General features: G+C 36.8%; 2 protein-coding genes, 1 long non-coding RNA gene and 1 pseudogene across 3 annotated transcripts; all 4 read right to left on the bottom strand.

Annotated features, from left to right (window-relative positions):
- Positions 1 to 1,219: 1,219 nt before the first annotated feature.
- Positions 1,220 to 2,351, bottom strand: LOC121261485. The gene is made up of 2 exons (XR_005939904.1): positions 1,654 to 2,351; positions 1,220 to 1,556 (listed from the first exon to the last, which is right to left on the bottom strand). It is a non-coding gene; the product is annotated as an uncharacterized LOC121261485 (long non-coding RNA).
- A 146-nt stretch (positions 2,352 to 2,497) lies between these two features.
- On the bottom strand, positions 2,498 to 6,781 carry LOC121261483 (probable nucleolar protein 5-2). Its single transcript, XM_041163890.1, is given in 10 exon segments — positions 2,498 to 2,962; positions 3,062 to 3,196; positions 3,274 to 3,539; positions 3,542 to 3,770; positions 4,264 to 4,464; positions 5,432 to 5,596; positions 5,701 to 5,880; positions 6,075 to 6,116; positions 6,329 to 6,417; positions 6,660 to 6,781. Coding segments are annotated over 9 exon segments (1,725 nt in total). The 5' UTR covers positions 6,407 to 6,417; positions 6,660 to 6,781; the 3' UTR covers positions 2,498 to 2,533.
- A 1,467-nt stretch (positions 6,782 to 8,248) lies between these two features.
- LOC121259558 lies at positions 8,249 to 12,616 on the bottom strand (annotated as a pseudogene).
- On the bottom strand, positions 11,910 to 15,474 carry LOC121261481 (pentatricopeptide repeat-containing protein At3g12770-like). The gene is made up of 2 exons (XM_041163886.1): positions 12,503 to 15,474; positions 11,910 to 11,921 (listed from the first exon to the last, which is right to left on the bottom strand). Exon 1 carries the CDS (start codon positions 15,197 to 15,199, stop codon positions 12,839 to 12,841), a length of 2,361 nt encoding a protein of 786 aa, XP_041019820.1. The 5' UTR covers positions 15,200 to 15,474; the 3' UTR covers positions 11,910 to 11,921; positions 12,503 to 12,838.
- Positions 15,475 to 20,514: the final 5,040 nt, after the last annotated feature.

Below are 20,514 nucleotides of genomic sequence, written 5' to 3'. Positions count from 1 at the left end.
ATTCCTGGGTCGAGGTGTTGATGGCTTTTGTTCTTCGGGAATTCCTTTCTTCTTCAGCCTTCTTTGTCGAGAAGCACATCGGAGTATAGATTTTAAAAATGAACTAGAGAACGAACATAACATAACAAACACAAGGAGAGTTTAGCATTAGCATAAATGAAGAAGTTTAGAGGGGAATCCTTGGATGGGAAGAAGTTTAAAGAAGGGTGATGAATTTTGTGGCAGCTGAATGTTCCAGGGGTGGTCAAGACCTTCTTATGGAAAGCACTCAACAACTGCCTACCAACAAGAAGGAATCTGCACCAGAGGAGAGGTTGATAATCCTTGCTGTCCCATATGTATAAGGGAGGAAGAGACAGTATGTCATGCACTCTGGAGTTACTCAGCTGCTATAGATGTGTGGGCGGAGAGGGAGAGCCCAGTGCAGAAGTGGAAATCGAATGAGGTGGATGTGAATATAGTTTGGTTGAAAATGATAGGAAAACTTTCAGAGGACTTAGAAATAGTAGCTACTGTTATAAGACATATTTGGCTGAGAAGAAATGGATATATTTTTTAGGAGAAATTTATTAGTCCTTTGAGTGCTCTTTAACCAAGCTAGAACCAGTGTCATAGAATATCAACAAGCCCACGGTAATCCAAGTAAAAGCTCAGAGTCCATCACTGTAGAGAGGAACATTATCCGTTGGAAAGCTCCTATGGAGGGATTTGTGAAGGTGAATTGGGATGCTGCCTTTAACTCAAATAAAAAAAAGGATGGGGGCAGGTGTGGTCATCAGAGATGAAGAAGGGGATGTGCAAGTCTCACTTTGTATGCCAAAGGATCAGATTCATTCATCTGTAGTAGCTGAGATTACTGCTCTGTGGAGGGCTCTAAAGCTCTGTGGAAAAGGCAGTCTTTGAAGGGGATGCTCTGGGAATTGTCAAGGCAGTCAATAGTGCATAAGACAACTGGGAATAGCATGGGCAGTTAGTCGAAGACATTAAAGGAATTCTATGTAAAAAGTCTAGTTGGACAGTTCAACATACATACAGGGAAGGAAATAGGGTAGCTCATTTTCTAGCAAAATTTGCTTATGATGTCAATGAAGAACATGTGTGGATAGAAGATGGCTTTGAGGGTTGTTTTAGTTTTGTTATACTGGACAAGCTATGTATTGATTAACTCTTATAAATACAAAGATGTGGTTTGATTAAAAAAAGAAGAAGAAGAAGAAGAAGAGAATTGACCTATATATATATATAATATGATACTGCAAATGAAGAAACAAAGAGAGACGAGAGAGTAAATTGGTTTTCTAGCCAATAGCTCAGCTAAAATGCAACCTCTCCATAATCAGTAGCCAAGAAGTTCAGGAGGTCGATACCAAAGAGTGACAACCTAGTCATGGTGCGTTTTGGTTTGGATCGGAGGTAGAAGCCAACCCAAAGTCAGCAATCTTTAGTATTCCACTATTGTCAATAAGAAGATTTGATCCTTTAATGTCACGGTGAAGCACTCCATGGTTGTGACAGTGCTCAACTCCAGATAGTAATTGATGCATGCAACATTTGACCTGCAATAACAACAGGAACAATTATTTTAGTATTATGAGTTATGACGTTATAAAAGATGCTCGTTAACTTCATATTTCAAGGCAAACATGGGCAAACCTGAGCCTCTCCTCTGTAAATCTAATTCCCGGACTAGCAGCAAGGCCAGCTAAATCATGCTCCATGTACTGAAAGACCAGGTACAAACTACAGTGCATTCTCGATGTAGCCAAACCTTCTTAACTTCACAACATTGGGATGATCCAAACGCCGCAAAATGAATCTCTCCCTAACCATAAATCTCACACTCTCAGGTTTTTCAAAACGAACCTTTTTCAGCGCAACAAGTTTACCCGTCAATGTATCTCTAGCTTTGTACACGTTACCATATGTTCCCTGCCCAATTTAACAGCAAAATAAATTCCGAGGGAAAAAAATCAAAAGCATGAATATCATAAACCATCACTAACCTTATACACCATGAATTGCCCATCTCATATGATGTAACCATCATGTTTACCCTTCATTTTCATTAATACTTGTAACATCGTGCATTGATTTCGAGCCTGTCGTTGCCACATTATTTGTGACAGGCCATTGATGTGAAAATCTCTAGATGAATGCATCTCAAAAGACATTGGCCATCATCACATTTCTCCCATTTCAAACAAAATAAGCACCATATTGCTATCAAGTGCGGAATTTCCATGCCTACATCATATTGCTATTAAGGACACGACACCATCTTGTTATAGGAAATGGACCGAGAGAAATAAACCAGAAATATTATAGATTCAAGTGATATCGCCAAATATTAGTTCTGTCCTCTCCCAGAGCAACCTCTTGCATTCATGTCCACAGATGTTAGAGAATGCACTACAAAAAAATTAAATACCAACCAAAGAAACAGGAAAAAGCAATGACAATTTTATTTTACAGATGAAAGAGCCGATTGCCACCTAATTTTAACCAAAATTGTTTGGTTGCCATCCAGACCTATTCAATCCTCGCTTTTCTTCTTTTTCTTTTTATTCTTGCTCGGCAATTCAGAAGATTCTTCTTGTTCAGCATGTTTTCTCTTCTTCTTCTTCTTCTCACTGGAATCCACATTATTATCCCGGTTCTGTGCCCCGGCATCCCTGTCCGAATGTTTCTTCTTCTTCTTCTTCTTTTCTTTTGTCCCCGCCTCTTTTTCTTCAGCATGCTCATTTCCATCAATTGGCATAGCCGTTTCTGCCTCGTTAACTTTCTTCTTCTCTTTCTTTTCCTTTTTCTTCTTATCCTTCTTACTAGTAGCAGGAGCCTCTGCTGCTTCACCAGTCGGAGTTGGCTCCTCTGCTTTCCTCTTCTTTGGGACTGGTTCCTCCCCATTGCCAGCAGTAGTATTTGCCATTTGCCCGAGAACAGAATCCGCAGAAGGATTATAAGTCTACACTCAGAAAAAAAAAAAAAAAAAAAAAAGAGCTAATGAACACCAGACAATAAGGGGCAAAAAATATGTATAATAGGCCAAAAAATAATTTTAGACCTTGGCAGCAGTTATCAATCCCCCAGCTCCCTTCTTTCGATCCTTGTCATAGACTTCTATCTTAGGTTTGCCTTTAGCTGAGCCAGAAAAGCGACCCAATTCTCTTCCTTCAAGATTCCTTAAACGTGCCTCAACCTGTCAAAAACGGTTTCATTAAAGAAAGTGTTTCAATAAAAGATCATGCAAGTGCCAGACTAATTTGTGTGGAGTACCTTTGCTCGGTTCTCCAGGCCCAAGGAATTATCTTGACCATCTCCAAGAGCATCATATCTAATTGCTAATGCAGTTTTCGCAGCAAGTGACCGAGAAATCTTCCCCTTAAACTTTGGTGGTGCCTGACCAACCAATGACGCATGGTAGATAAGCCCATATTTGGGAGTAGCATGCTTAGTTTTCAATGCTCTGAAGAGAGCCTTTTCAGCACCAAGAATCTGAATCGTGCTACCAGGCTGCTTTGAAAGATTCAGTAAACTGCCCCATGGGCAATGAGGCGAGCACCAACAAGCTCCCCAACAAGGACAGTCAAATTTGGTGCGATCATGTTCATCCGGTTTTTTAAATATTCATAGAGTTGAGCTCTGTACTCAGAAAGAGAGAGAACCTGGTCACAGAGTTCTTTGATATTAACCAAATCAAGGTCACTAATTTCAGTTCCCATTGATATCATAGCAGCTTCCTTTAATTCTGTCTCAACCTCATCTGACAGTATCTGCAATATATATATATATATATATATTGGTAATTACATTTTATTGATCATAAAGATAGGCAAAAGCCCAAGTACACATGAAATATCTGCAATATTTCGAGGAATCAAAACAAAGAAACTTCTAAGAGTATTATCTTCATTATTTTTTTTTATAGTAAGCATCATCTTCATTCTTTATCAGAATAAAAACATATTGCAATTATTGCCCATGATATCATGTTTTTTCACAGTTGTATGAGAATTTTAATAGTGAGCTCTGTTTGTTAAACCGTGATACTGTATGCTCTAAAGTAACTCTTTAACTGTATGATTGCTCATCTGAATCCACTTACCAATATGTTCAGCTTTTGGGATGGGATTGAATTTAAAAAAAAAAAAAAAAAAAGGAAATGGATTGGACTTGGATTCAGACTTCTACTAGGTTAAGTGGTACAAAAGGGACAAACTATAGGAACATCTTTATATACTTCAAAAAGAAAGTAAGCAATTCCACCTCAGAAAAATCAAGCTTTGCAGCATTAACCCGGTCACCCATGAGCTTCACAGTCTTGGCATAATGGATGTTATCTGCGACAATCTTAGTCAACTCAGGAAAATGCCAACCATACCATTCTCGAACCCTCATTGCGTATGTATTCAGCTCTTTATCAAGGTCATCAAGCAACCCAATGGCCTGAATGATCATCGTATCCACCTAGAAAACGAGCAATATATAAATGAGTTAAAAATACAACATAGCTGCAAAATTTCAGTTCTCACATATTCAAGATTTTTTTTATTGGCACTGGATGTACAAGAACAATGTCCCGACTAATCCTGGGGGTGCATAGGCCCTTGGCAAGGAGTTTCCCGCAAGTGCACCTCGGGTAATTCAAGGGAAAAATCCCACAGTCCAATGGCCCTTAGATATTGTTTGCACCCAAAAGGATTTGAACCTTAGACCTTGGAGGGAGCATACCACCAAGACCAAAGCCTTTACCACTTGAGCCAATCCCTAGTTGGTCTTGAATACTGATTCCCATCAGTTATTCAAGAAAATGCAGATTCCCACCAGCCATTAAAGGATGAAAATTTCCCTTAGAAACATGGCACTATAACGACCCTATGAAAGGCCAAACCACATTTGGGGGTTTCTACAACAATACTGCGCAAGCTACAATTCAAGTGCCTTCATATCATTATAAACCACAATAACTTCTCTCTCTCAAGTAGTCTGGCTGGAGACTGACTTCAAGTTACAATTGGAGTCCCTTCTCATGATAAATCTAGGGTGTTGCCGCTCAATGGAAACTAGTACAAACTGAAATTGAACTGGTCAATATCATACATTGGTCTAACCCATTTTCCCAAGAGTTAACAACTCATTAAATAAATAAATCAACAAAGACACAGGTTCACAAACTATACTTTAGATTTCCATTTGTAAATGACAACAGCTACGCAATCGGTTCCCCAAAACATTATATACCCAGCTTTCAGAAGAACCAAATTTTCTGCTTAACCATTTTTTTGTTCGGTAATCAAGGTATTTTATTCATAAGAGTAGGCAAAGCCCAAGTACAAATTTTCTGCTTAATCATAAGAAACCATATATTCAATGAAGTTCTCATTTTTTATTGTTGTCTTTAAAGACCACTTATTAGACACATAAAGAAACACACCTTATCAGCACTGAACTTCAGCTTGTATCTAGATAAGCTATGAGATAAACCCAAACTCATTGGTGCCAAATCTTGAACGCCAAGGCCAGATATGAGCTCGGTCATCTGATGTCTAACACCTCTCATCAACTCCATAACAGCCTGGTTGTGGACACATTCTATTTTCTGCAATACAATAATCACTCGACTTTAAAAAAAAAAAAAAAAAGCTAAAACAAAAACTAAATTCTATTACACGTTAGGCGATCATTAGCAAGTTCCCAACATACTAGTTTGTCCTTAATGATGTTCCCAAGCTTTGAATCAGCCACAGCCAATGTTTCACCACTGCAGTGTGCACGCAAGAACTTCCGCAATCCCTTGCTGGGTTTGCTATCAATCAATAGGGTCGCTGCTTCCAAAGCTTCTGACGTATTCTCAAACTTGGAAAATGCTTTCAGCTTCACCACCTAAAGTTTAATGCCCAAAACCAAAAAAGAGATTCATCACTAAGATAGATTACGAATATGAAATCAAGATGCCCAATTTAAAAAAAAGTTTATAATGGGTATTATTTGCACGCCATAGGATCATTTTTTTTAGGGAAGTATAAGTGATTTTTCTTAACCAACAGAGAGGACATGAAATAGACAGAGGAAATTACCTGTCTAGCTGTCTCTGCACTGGAAAACTCCTTCCACAGCTCCTGTATCACAATTATATAAGTCAGCCTCAAATAGTAAAGTAGAGAACTTGACCCAACAGAAAAGAAAAAGACTTGTTCTCTAGACTCTCGAGGTAAACGTTCATTATTTGAAAACCAAATACACGTCGTAAATCCAAACATTGGACACAATTTTCCTTCACTTTTCTCAGCAACCAATCAAAATGCGCATAAGAATACACACACACACACACCTCAACTTTGTTGAGCTTCCCTTCATCCAAAACCTTGAAGAGCGCGAAACCCGCCGGAGTTTCAAACAACAGAATCATTCTTCAACTTCCTGAAAAACCCCAACACACAAAAAGTCAGCTCCTTGTTCACTCAAACTAACTACATGCAGAAACGGAACATAACCCAACTTGAGCTTGCAAAAAAAAAAAAAATTGCATAATATAATACGAAAATAAGCCAAATACCCCTAACACATACTCATCAAAGCAAATGTATAAGTGAAGGAAGAGGAAGAGAAGGAGTAGGAGAGCCTAGGGTTTGGCTAACAAAAGAGAGGCCCCAATTTCATACCTCTGTTTCTGCCTGCGTTTGTGCGAGAATAGAAGTGGGGGAAGGAAAAGAAGAGCGCGAAGAGGACGGTAAGGGAGGGTCTAGGTTAGGGTTTAAGCCTCTAAGCCTTTAGGTGAACTTATGTCGTTAAATAATTATCGAAAAAAAATCTATTCATCATTTCTAACTTTTATTATTTTTCTATTATTCTTGATATGATATTAAATAATAAATTTATAAGTAAAATATAATAAATAATTTTTAATTACTTATTACTATATCATAAGATGATGAAAGAATGATAAAAATTAAGATGATAAGTAATACGATTCTACTGGGCTGGTAGTTTCCAATTCTCAAACCAATTCTAGCCAAGCACGAGTTCAATATTGTTTAGATAAAACTTTAAAGAAGAATTATATTTTCAGTTTTAGTGTATATAAGACTTGCATATTCCTTTTAAATGGTGAATTTTATATTTTTTTAAAAGTGTGTAAAATTTATATATTCTAAGATTATATTTAACGTTAATTTAAACTTAATAATTAATAATATAATTTTTCATTTGGTTAGGAAAGTGTCAGGAGAGAGTGAGTTTTGATATTACCTCTTAACAGGTTGATTGAGTTCTTGTAGTTGTTGTTGCTTTGTTTTGAACTACAATAATTTAAATGAGTGTTATTTAAGTGGTTGATATCTAAAGTAATTGAAAATGTGGCATATCAACTAATATATTTGGGATGATAAGATTTAAAATAAAAAAGTACTATTGCTATAGAATGAAATATTCATAAAAATACGAAAATATCTAAATACTGATGTGACAAAATCTAGAACTTAAAAACAACAGTACGGATTCTCATGCATTTCGATCTCGGCTTATCAGTTTTAAGGTTTGGATGTTAAACTGAATTGGGTTGAATAGAATTAAAATGATAAAATATTATTAGAATATTATTTTTTAATATTATTATTATTTTAAAATTTAAAAAAATTGAATTATTTATTATATTTTATATTAAAATTTGAAAAAATTATAATGATGAGTTGAGAAATCAAACGAAGAAGACTGAAAGGTCACAAACTGATTAATCGTCTGTATGTAGAGGACCTGTAGTTGATGACAAATCTTCTATCAACTTGTAGGCGTCGGTTCAATATAGTGAAACTTCTACGATGTGTTTTGTATGAAGGAATCTGATGCCATAACGATACTGAATTCAAGCTTTTCTGCATTTGGAGATGGAAATGGTTCTAAGGATTACAATTTATTGCTGCAGCTCGGTTTTTCGTTCTTTTAACAGCATTTTCTTATAGGTTTTTGATACACTAAAAAGGCAAGCTTGGAGAATAGGGGCAGAGAACACAGCAACCTTAGGTAATGACAATGCAGATCTTGTAAACCAATAGATGATCGCTATTAAGTATACAAAGAGAATGGGTCCTTACTGATAAGGCTCGAGCAATATAAAACTTACATGTACATAGACTACGGACAAAGTACCATTTGATCTTGTTACAATGAAGCATTAATGGCTTCTCAAAAACCATCATATTGCATAACGAAAATATAATAGAAGAGAACTTCTAGGGTATCTATACTCCATTCGTAACCTAACTTTCCAAACTCTCAACCCGCTCTTGACCCATCTGAAAGTCCTAAATCTTTATTTCTGTGTTTGGCAACACTGCATCATTGCCGGAATTTGGCATCTTTCTCAATGGTGGAGCTGAACAAACGGGCACAACTGATCTAATTCGAACAGCTGGTGCCATGAAAGTAGGAGATACTTCTCCAAGGTTAAATCTTTCAGATGGTCTGGTTGAACATGAAGGAGCCGCAATTCTGATTCTTGGTGGAGCAGCTCCAAATGATGCCATATTTTGAGGTCTGACCTCCTCCATTGATGCAGTGGGGTGCATAGTTCTTATCCTTACGGGAGCAGCTGCAGATGAAGGTGGTCTGAAATTTCTGTGGGAACTTGCTCTTGGAGGATATTGGGGTCTGAGATTTGGCCGAGAAGAGTCAATACACGGGTTCTGTAATTGTAACTCAACTGTCTTAAATATGGAATCTATGCCACTATAAGAAGCCCGCTCAAATTGTCCTCTGGTTCCCTTCTACCTGAACACTTCTAATTTTCCCGTCTATTCCACTAAGGCTCTGCTTGTCATCCTCTGGGACTATTTCCAGGATTTGTGGTCAGCATTATTATTGTTGCTAAAACTAGGGGGTTTGGAAACTCCAGATGAAGAGTACTTGGACGATTCTTCTGGTTTCTCCTCCTGTACCTCTTGAATAGTCACTGTAGACCTGCCCCTGATTGAACTAGGAAACAAATGGTTTGAGAAGCAGAATGATAGGCCTGAGGCAGCAATTGTAATCCTGGGTCTCATCTGGATTGATTCTGGTTCCCTTCCTGGAAAATACAGACACTGGTCTGGCTGGAAAAAAAGATTGCATCAATGGATAAATCTGAGGAACTTATGTAGTAGCTGCTGGAACTGTAAGTGCCAACAGGCAGTTTTGCTGCTGTAATAATTGTTCTTGCTGCCAGATTTGGTACATGGCCATTTCAGGGAATTATGCCCAGTTCTGGCATTGCATATGGTATAAGCTTGGGGTTTGCTGGGTTGATTCACATAAGATGGGAGTGGATCTTTGGTGAACATGCCTCTGATAATTTTCTGCAGGTCTATTTGACTCCGATGGTTGTAAACTTGCAAGGACACAAGCAATGGTCACTTGTTCCTGTTCTTCATTGGCTTTAGACTCCAGTGAAGGAGAAGTAGGATACGATGAGTGACTTTGACACTACATGATGAGATTAGATATTCACTCAGAAAAAGAAGTAATTAGATATTTGTGCAATTTCATAAAGAACCGCCAATATGCCTTTAAAATCAAGGAAGACTTAACCAAAAGCACATGAATCGAGAGTACAGCCAAACAGTGCTTGTATGATTATAACAAAGGTCAAGCACTACGATTAAAAGATCAAACATAAAAAGATAAGATACTCACATTTACTCAAGGCAGACCAAGCAGGCATGACAGCATTTTTCTGAGCTTGTTTCTTGGTCCTAGCTGGTTCACCTGTAAAGCTCATTCGTGCAAGCTCGACTGTACATGAGAAAGAGAAAACATGGTCTGATCCGGATTGAACAGTGTTATAAACGGGAAGTTTTAACCCAGTTCAGTGAGCCGTCTCCTGAAGAACATTTACTGTACAGTCATACTATAAGTCCCTTATGCAACACACTACAAGAACGTTCCCATGGAAGAACATATGGAGGACTAAGTCCTCCCTAAAAGCTTCTTTTTTGTAAGGACATCTTCATTAGGGAAGATTCTCACATTAGATAATCTATGCAAACGCCATCTCATTGTATTAGATTTGTGTTATATGTGCAAGAACAATGAGAAGTCTATGGATTATTTATTACTGTATTGTGAAGTAGCCATGAGTTTGTTGAACGATATATTTACTAGAGCGGGGCTCCATTGGGGGATGCCATGAAGGGTTGTGGATTTTTTGGCCAGCTGGCAAGGCATCCAAGATATCACTCAAATTCCAGCTATGTAAAAGATGATACCGATAGGTCTACGGTGGTGCATATGGATGGAGAGGAATGGTCGAAGGTTTCAGAATCGTGAAGGGACAATAGACGAGATTAGAACTTTATTTTTCTATAATCTATGCCATTGGTCAATTGTAATAGATTTTAATGGCACGAATGTACATGATTTCCTTATATCTTAGACACTCATGCATAGGTGTTGCTCTTGTATATGTCCCGTGTACTTGGCTTTGCCTATTTTAATAAAATTATTATTTACTGATAAGAAAAAAGTCCCCTGAAGCAAATTCTTATAAACTCCTGTTTCATCCTTCACAAGCAACCCGAATAAATCACATGATCTTCAATTTTAAAATGGAGATCGTGTATAGTGCTAGGAAGTTATGGAAAACATATATCGGAGGACACATGATGAAAGGCAAATGAAAAGCTGGCTCTTTGGTAGAGCATTTTTCATAAGAAGAAAGGACCAAAAATATCAAATAGATTTGGTTCTGATGTATAACTTTTCCAGCTATTACAAACACAAGAGCTTTAGTAAACCATTTTAATACGTAAGATAAGTTTTATCAATGATTCAAAGAGGCAGTATCAAAGTACACACGGAATATCCAAAGATACAGCTAATTTGAGAAAGAAAACAGATCAAGAAAATCCTAGAAATTAGAGCTGAGGAAACATAAGTGGGCAGCCATCCAATAGTAAAGTGTATTAAAAAGGAAAGCTGAGTTCCTCTATTTTCCTCATAAAATCATCAAATTTTACAGATCAGAATCATTCTTCACAAGGGCTCTTGTAATCACTATCAAATCTTCCCATCTAACATGTTATAGAATTGCCACCCATCCAGGCATCGCCCAATTTAACCAAAAGACACCATAAACTGCTTACCACTACGTGCTTCCTATCTCACAATGAAGTAAGAGGTGATCCATGGTTCCACCATCTCTCTTACACATGTAGCATCACTTGATTACAATGGGATGTCTCTTCTTTAAGTTTTCAAACAGAGGTAAGGATCTTTCCTAGCACATTCATCCGAACAATGTGAAAACATTCAGATAATCTAAACCAAGAAATATGGGGATGGATACCATTCAAAAGAAAAATAAAGAATGGCAGTGAGGAGTGAGGACCAACCTGGGATCAGGAATCGGGATAGTCGGAGGAGGAAGCTAAGACAGTGGGCGTCCAGATTGGGTCAGCAAGATGTTTCATCAAAACCACGAGATTGACTTTGACTTTTTGTCAATGTTGGAGCTAGCACTGAGATGAGAGAGGGCCCTCTTTTTAGAGTTGGATGGTGTGCTTGTGTTGTCTTTGAGCAAATTAACGTTACCACCAAATGTAGTGTAGATGCTAACGTCTCACACTGCCCACTACTACTTCACATGGTCTGGTCTTCATTGTTGGTGCGGACTTCGGTAAGATTGCTGGATCTTAAACGTACGGGTTTCTTCTCTCTCTCTCTCTCTTTTTTTTTTTTTTTCTTTTCCCTGTTTTTGTATTTTTTTTTTTCTTCTGAGATAAATATCAGAGCACAGATATACTTACCAAAAAAAAAAATATATCACAGCACAGATATGGTTATTTGTTGACTTTGTGGTTCATACATGAATTAATATCTAGGACATGGGATGGAGACTGTGTTTGTTTGTCTTTTTAGGTTTGCGTTTGGATAGTGAGGTGATCTCAGACATTCTGTGAATAGTAATGAAAAAATAGTGAAAAAGTAATAATAAAATATTGAATAGTAGTGAATAGCAGCAAAAAGTAATGAAAAGTAGGTGAAAAGTAATGATAAAATAATAAATAGTACCCAAACGGAGCTTTAATATGTGGAGTGCAGATTTAGCGATAATTTATGGTGAGAATATACCAAAAAGGAGCAAAAGGTGAAAATAATATAGAACAAGTTGAACAACATAGTTTAGCTCAAAAACTACATCCAAGATTTGAAGAAAAATCATCAGCAGGCTAACTTTCTCAAAAGCAGATCCTTTTCTACGGTGACAGTATCAACTTCAAGGTAAGTGTCACATATAGAGGTACAGGTTTTGACCTAATTAGGCTGAATTGGTTAACGCTTTGTAGAGTTGAGTTGAGTTGAGTTGCATAAATGAAAATACAGTCAGCAAACCCGATAGTTTGAGTTTCCATAGAAAATCCAATTCCAAATCCAAAACCCAGATTACCAGACACCCAGATCAATGATCAAGCACTCAAAAGTCTGTGTCACAAGGGAAACAGTATAGCTAAGAGGAAAAGACGAAGAATTTGACCTTCAAGGAGAGGCTTTTAGGAATGAGGATGCTTCCATTAATGAGGTTAGATGCGGCAGTTTCATCAGCACTTTTGTGGATCTTGTTGGGTTTCCAGCTTGTTGCTTTTCCCATGCGTGTGTGGATAACATTGATCATTGGAGCTATCCTCTAGTTGAAAGAGAATCTCTATCTTGTTTGCATAAATGTTGACCAGTGAATCTCCCTCTAAAATTAGGTTCTTCAACCCATATGAATGGTGTTGCAGCTTTCGAAATGTCCAGTGATGCTGCGTTTGTTTCTCCAATATGGTTCATTTGCTTGCCATTTCCTCTAAAGAAGATCTCATTTTACTCATCACCAGTAGCCGTTGCAGGAGCATTTCCCATCAAGAAAGTGATGGAAACGATTGGCATCTCTTACAATGATTTCCCTCTTGACAATCTTAGATATATATTTGGTCACAACATGACAGTCAGTGCAAACGCGCAGATTCTTGGTGATCCTAATCAAGCTCCCAGCTGGCGTGCTTAAAAGACCAAAAGCAATGGCTAATCTCTCACTATGGCCCCAGAGCAACTTAACCTTCATTGGCTCCTCTATATCACGCAGAACACAACTGGTATCTGGCACATAACCAGAAGCCTCAACCTCCAGCCTCAAACTTTCCAAAAACTGATAAATATATGCCCACCTTGGATGACTAGAATCTCCTGCAAAAAATGTGTAGACCTGGTTTCCTACTTCAATGGAACTATAGCCAGGTGTTTTTTTCAGCCCCCGTGATCTCATGAGGCCTCGAATGTAATTTACTGCATCCCATCTCCTTGCTTCAGCATATATGTTTGATAGCACAACGTAAATTCCAGGATTCATGGAATCTAAATGAAGTAATCTATCTGCTGTTTGAATTCCGATATCAATGTTTCTGTGAGTTCGACATCCACTCAGCAAAGCTTCAAGCACAGCACTGCCTGGTTGAAAAGGCATTTTTCTGACTAATGCCTCGGCTTCCTCAATACGGCCTGCCCGGCTAAGAAGATCCACAAAACAAGCATAGTGCTTCTCAGTAGGCCTAATGTTATGGTCTCTCTCCATTTTGTGAAACAAAATAATGCCATCTTCCACAAGCCCTGAGTGACTACAAGCAGTCAGAAGAGCAACAAAGGTGGTTTGATTTGGCTTCAGGCCCTGCTCTATCATTTTTTGATAGACACCAACAGCTTGATGCCCTTGGCCATGTATCCCATATCCGGTTATCATCGAGTTCCATAAAATAACATCTCTAGAGCCGAGCCCACTGCCAAATACTCTCTCAGCAGAGTTTATCTTTCCACACTTGGCATACATATCAATCAGGGCTGTCACATTAACTACATCAAATGCAAAACCATTGCGAATTAAATGAGAATGGATGCTTCTTCCTTTTTTCAAAGAGCCTAGGTGGGCACACGAATGGATCAAACTGACAAGTGTGACAGAATTGGCTGCAACTCCCTCTTCTTGCATCCGACTAAATAAATTCAGGGTATCTTCGGCATGTCCATTCTGTGCTAGCCCTACTAGCATGGCAGTCCAAGTAACCACATTCCTGTGTTTCATTCTGTCAAAGACATTGGATGCCTGCTTCAAGGCGCCGCATTTAGAATACAGATCAACAATTGCAGTAGACAAAATGAGATTCGAAGTAAGACCCTTCCTATACATACAACCATGGAGGACTTTTCCACCGCGCAAATCAGCCGTTTGAGCACAACCCTGAAGGAGGCAAACCATGGTTCCTGAATCAAACCCACCACCACTAAATACCAACCTGCAAAAGAGGTCAACAGCTTCTCGCACCAAACCATTTTGAACAAATCCTGACATCATAGCATTCCACGATACCAAATTTCTTGTGGGCATGCTATCAAAAACCCAGCGGGCAATTTCAACATAACCCATCTTACTATACATATCAACCAATGAGGTAAGCACCAAAACATCACCGCCCATTCCTAATCCAAGTACACACCCATGAACACATTCGCCAAGTTTCAAATACCTTGCTTCTACACAAGCTTGGATCAAGCTTACCATAGTTACGGGACTTGGCCTAATCCCCAAACGACGCATATCAAAAAACAAATCAAAAGCCTCATTAGATTGGCATGCCTGCACACACCCACCGATCATAGAGTTCCAACAAACAACATCCCTCTCGGGTATTGCGTCAAAGACCCTTCGTGCTTCATCAATACTACCAAATTTCACCAAGAAATTAATAATCGAACTCCCCAAAAAAGGGTCACTTTCAAGTCCTTTTTCGGCCGCCCTCCTAATTACTTCCCTACCCATTTTATAATCAAATAAGCCCATGCATGCCCGGAGCGCAAAATTGCATGTATAACTATCAATCTCCATATTGCCAGACCCCATCAATTTAAACAACTCAAGGGTCTCATGGTACCGCTCATTTCTCACATACCCACCAACCATGGCATTGCATAGAATAGTTCTCGGATGAGAAAATTGAACAAACACGTGACGGGCATCGCCCACATGTCCCAGATCACAGTACGTCCTGACAAGTTTTGTAGCCAAAAGCTGATCTTCGAGTACGCGATTGGTGATAGTCTGAGCATGGATGGACTTGACCAGGATGAGGCAATTTGAGAATTCCTGTAAAAGCGACAAGAATCTGTAAACAAGTGGACGGCAATCGATTGCATAGGGCATCACTGAATGAAGAGGTAGAGCCAAAGAAGGTCGGGGAGTAAAAAGCCATAAGCTACTCTGTGCTGAGCAAAAAGCGCGCTGATCTCGTTTGCATATTGAAAGTTCACACAGTGTGCCTTGGGAGGGAAAAATATGGAATGTCAGGAATGATACCCTTACTTGTTTTATTATTTAATTATTTTTTTCATTTTACTCTTTAAATTTAGATTAAAAATCTTATAATATGGTCTTCTTATATAATTTAAAAGAAAATAAATTTAATTAATTAATCTAATTTAATTAAAAATAAATTAAATTTTATAAAAATTGATTTTCTTTTACTCTTTGAATCAATTTTTATAAAATAAAACCCAACAAATTAATTAGAGAAGAGACAGATGACGGGTCAACGTAGAGCAACTGGATGAGGATGATCCGACGGCTAGGGGCACTGGCGGCCGGTGAGTGAAGGAGAGAGGGTTTTGGGCAACGGCAAAAATAAATGCAGATTGGGAAGACGGAGAGGGATGAAATGGATGGTTTTGAGTGACGGGGTTTAGGGTTAGTGCAAAATGATGCCCTTTGGATGGGGGAAAACATCGTTGTTTTAATTAACGGACTAAGAGCACTAATATTAATTTCTCTATATGTATCTTTAAAATTACATCTTTTAAAAATTTATTTTACATATCAAGAAAAACTTCCATATTAAATTATGCATCTTTGAACTAAAGAATAATAAAATATTATTATTTTTAATTTCTTTTTAAATTATTATTTTTTATATATTTTACACTTAGCACTATGTGCTCAAAAATAAAAATTTCATATATCTAAATCTTACCAATTTTATATATCAAAATGATCAATTTTATCAATAAATATTAATATGTACTAGAAAACAGTTTGTATCATCAACTTAATACAAATTCCATATTTCAAAATCATTTTAATACAAATTCCACAAAGTTGATTTTAATGGGTAGAAGAGAGAAAAAATATCAAAAATAATGTTTTGATAGTGAATAGTGCTTCTTCAAACTTATTCATAGTTATGTAAAAATTTAGAGATGCATAAGCCAATGTAGATAAATTTAAAGACATATTATGTAAATATAAAGATGAATAAGCCATTACTAGTGCTAACTACAGTCTAGTTACAACATAAACGGCACCGTTTTAGTTGAAATGGGCTGGGCTGCTCTTTGGGCTTGGCTCTTTGCAGTTTTGGACTTCTTCTTTTTTCTTTTTTTTTTTTTTTTTTTTTTTTTCTAAATCCTGTTTTTTCCCTAAATCCAAAATTTTATTTTTGTTTAATCCCTAATTTATTTTATTTAAAAAAGAATTTTTTTTCTATTTCTTTTAAACACTAAATTTAATTGTTTAGATTGAATCATTAAAAATTAAAAATTTACTAGTATTAATCTATGTGTAGTTATAAGTTATAACTGCTACCAATTGTTCTATATAGACAATTACACCGTTATTTTTCTAATTACATAAAGTAATAGTCATAATAAATATATATATATATATATATATATATATAGACACACACACACACAAAACACATTTTCACAACAATGTTATAAGATAATGGTATTTTTGTAAAATAATGTTACTCTTATAAAATATTTTACAAAAGTACTCCTCATTTAACATATTATTATGAAATGTGTTGTGAAAATATTGTGTATAAATCATTTTCCTATATATATATATATATTATACATAATACATGACTCACTATTAGTTATATATATTCACAATTTAATATGCATGATAGTGATACTATGATGTGTAGTGTGTACATATAATTGATTATTAATCTATTAATATTATCATTTAGCAGTTATCACATTGGTTATTAGTCTATTATTATCCTTGAATTTAATTATATAAATCCTATACTAATATTTAACTTATTTTTATACTAGAGCTATACTATAGTGTCTAATTACATGTTATAATAATATAGTATTACATATTGCTATTTATACTCGTGTCTAACTTATTTCCAACTTAATTCTATACTACACTTATTTATAGTGTCTAATTATATGTTATTATATTATGTATGGTAATAATACTATGATATTTACATGTACTCAACTATTATTAGTTTATTTATATTATACTATAAGTATATTCTTTTATAATAATTAGATATATTATTGAATTTAACTATATAAGTTCTAATTATATAGTTCTAGTAATTATGATCAATATATAATTATGATCAATATATATATATATAAATACATAATTTTATAATATATTTACAACATTGGAGTCAGAAGTAGGTAAAGTCGGAGTCCTTGTCAAAGCATAAAGTTAGAGTCGGATTGAATTAGAGTTAGAGTCAATTGGAGACACATCCAAGTCCGACTGAAAATTTATAAAAAAGAAAGATTCCAACTTTATTTTATTATAATCGAATTTTTAAATTTTTGCTCCACTATGAAAATGGAATATAGTCTTGACACTTTAACATCGTATAAGAACCGACTGAATGCTGTTGAAATGCGTGTAACCGGGCACACGCACAGAGATTTGTACCTTACAGTAGCAGCCTAGCTAAAGGCCACAACGTGCAATGAATGCTAGGCTTGGAGTAGCAAAGATCATATATCAGTTTTAATCTCCTATATCTATTCTATTACAGTAAGTGTGTATCTAACTATAAATAATAATTTTTGTTATTTTTCGTTAACTTTTCTTATTTTTTCGTTAAATCTATTAAGTTCTATTTTATCAAAAAATCGTTAAAACTTTTTAACATCTAACATGTAGCTCTCAAGTAGAGTTTAATGAAAGATTCTATTTTACTAAAAGGTTTTTATGACCCTTGACTATTTGATGTATAGCTCTCTTATAGAATTTAATGAAGGATCATGTTTTACTAAAATGCCCTTAATTGCCCTGCAGTGCACATAAATTGATGTCTTTTTTTCATATCATTTTTGTTCTGACAGTGTACTCATTTTTCTTTATTTTTGTTTCAATTTTTTTAAATAAAAAATTAATATATAGAGAGTAAATAGATAATCCAATATAGATACAGACTAATGCTCTTATTTTACTGAAGTTTTTTTTTTTTAATCTTATTTTTTGTCTTTCTTTAATTTTGTATTTTTTTTTTTAGACAAATAAGTTACTAATTTTTTTTATATATTTAAATTATTATGTCAGGTACATCACAGGACTAACGCACCCGAGGCCTATATATATATATCGATAAAATATCACCTCTCACCCTTGTTTATGCCCTTTACATCCGCAACACTGATATGGTACCAAGTGTCAAGTGTAAGCGATTTCTACCTCCACCAGGAACCATTTTTATTGTTTATTCTCTTCTTTGAGAAAACCAAACAAGAAAAAAAAAGAGAAAAAAATATCCCAAGAAAGATTTCATAGACACTAAAGCAAATCAATACCCCTGAAGTTTATTGTATATATGCTTTCTAGAAAAGCTAATTATTACAATATCAGATAGACGCCATTAAGATAAGTAGCCGATCAAACTTCCCAGGAAGCACTGAACTGAAAAGATTCAAGCTGTAGATTCGTGGATATAAATCCTTTGTAATTAATTTCAGGTAACCCCGTAGACCTAAAGTAAAAGCATGCAGGAAAGCATTCACTTGAGGCTTTCAGGCAATACTTGCACCGCCATACCTCCTAGCAGCCTCTCTGCTGTCGATTGTTGCAGTGTAAGTGTCAGCAGTGGTTCGCGGCCGAGATGATATACTCAAGTTACCATACTGCCTTACAGCTTCCCTGCTGTCAATGGTGTCCGGATAGGTATCTCTTTTTGGTCCTGTTGAGAGTGGTATAGTGTACCGGGACCGTGGAGGAACATTGGTGACAGATGAACCCCTTGCCGCTTCCTTCAAATTCTCCATGGCTGTGGCAATATCAGATGTAGGTGTGCCGAGCTTGGTATCATTTCTTGGTGTTGCAGGCCCCCATGCTGAAGGACTTGGCCTACCCATAGTTGGTTCAGTGACAAGGCCATTCTTGTCGTAGTAGTTATCATAAGTATCATTCCGAATGGTGTTTCCACTTGGATTTTGCAAGTATTTGTTGCTATAACCACTATTGCCAACATATCCATTATTCCCATTTGACACAGGGGTTTGGACCCAGGGGGAGGCACCTAAAGAGCCAACCGGCCTGTTGGGTTGGCTAGCTTCAGTCTGGACTTTGTTGAGGAGTTCCTCAGCTTGTCGAGGGCGATCACGAGCAGGATTCGAATGCCTCCGCCAGTCATCATCATCATCATATGCATAATCTCTCACTGGCTCTGCCTTTGTTGGGGGGCTATATCTGTTCCCATAGGTTTTCATTGGATCAGCCTTTGGTGGTGAGCCATGTGTGTATTCTGAGACCAAAGGTGTGCGGACATGCTCTATTGTTTCGACCAGATAGCTCTGCTTATTTTGGTTGGAAGTGCACACAATGACTGGCACTTTCCTTCCCTCAGTATCAATCATGACAGGCCGGCACACTTGATCAGATTCCGAGGCGTAGCTTGCTTTGCTCAGTTCATTGGCATTGGCAACTGATGCAACTCCACCAGAGGTGCGGCTGCCGCCTCTATACGGATAACTATACCAAGACATGATCACTAAAGCTGTGTGGTGAAAACTAGGATTTGTTTTCTCAAAGAACAAAGTACGCTAGGCGTACAACTTGCTCAGTTTGTAAAATGTCTCGTACTTGATCCTTAAATAGGAAAATAATATTCTTTTTTTGGATTTCATGACATGATAGAAGATCCAAAACTATATTGGGCATGGTATTTTTTTTTTCTTTCTCATGCACTGTGAGATTCCCACTAAGTTCTTCCATTCACAAGACATTAGCTTTGAAGAATCATGTTCTGCCTGCCTGCCTATCCATCCATGGATTGTGACCTCCGGTACCTTAGCTTGCGCTCATTCCGTCCACCATGAGAGAACAAATAAAAGTGAGAGAATCACTTTAATTATTGCAGGGGTAAGGCAAGAATCAGAAAAGAGAGAATAACTAAAAAAGCGGGAGCGAGCATCACTTTTAACTGCATGAATGATGAAACCACAACTGTCTTACCCGAGACAATAAAAAGTACCAAGAGATGATGTCGCAAACTTCTACGTTAGAAATGTGTTTAATGTGGTAATAAATAAGTTTGTAAATAAAATTTTCCTTTAATTAATGGCTTCACATTCTTCTCTCTAAGAGAGTCATCATGGATCATTTCTACACTACTTATCTGAAGAATCATATTCTCCTTATTTATGCTGCCAAACGTACACCAAGCTAAGACACTGGTTTCACCCACTATGACA

This window comes from Juglans microcarpa x Juglans regia, chromosome 4D (assembly GCF_004785595.1).
Source record: "Juglans microcarpa x Juglans regia isolate MS1-56 chromosome 4D, Jm3101_v1.0, whole genome shotgun sequence".
Lineage (NCBI taxonomy): Eukaryota > Viridiplantae > Streptophyta > Magnoliopsida > Fagales > Juglandaceae > Juglans > Juglans microcarpa x Juglans regia.
Note: the sequence above shows the minus strand (reverse complement) of the source record. Positions and strands in the feature narration are given on the sequence as shown.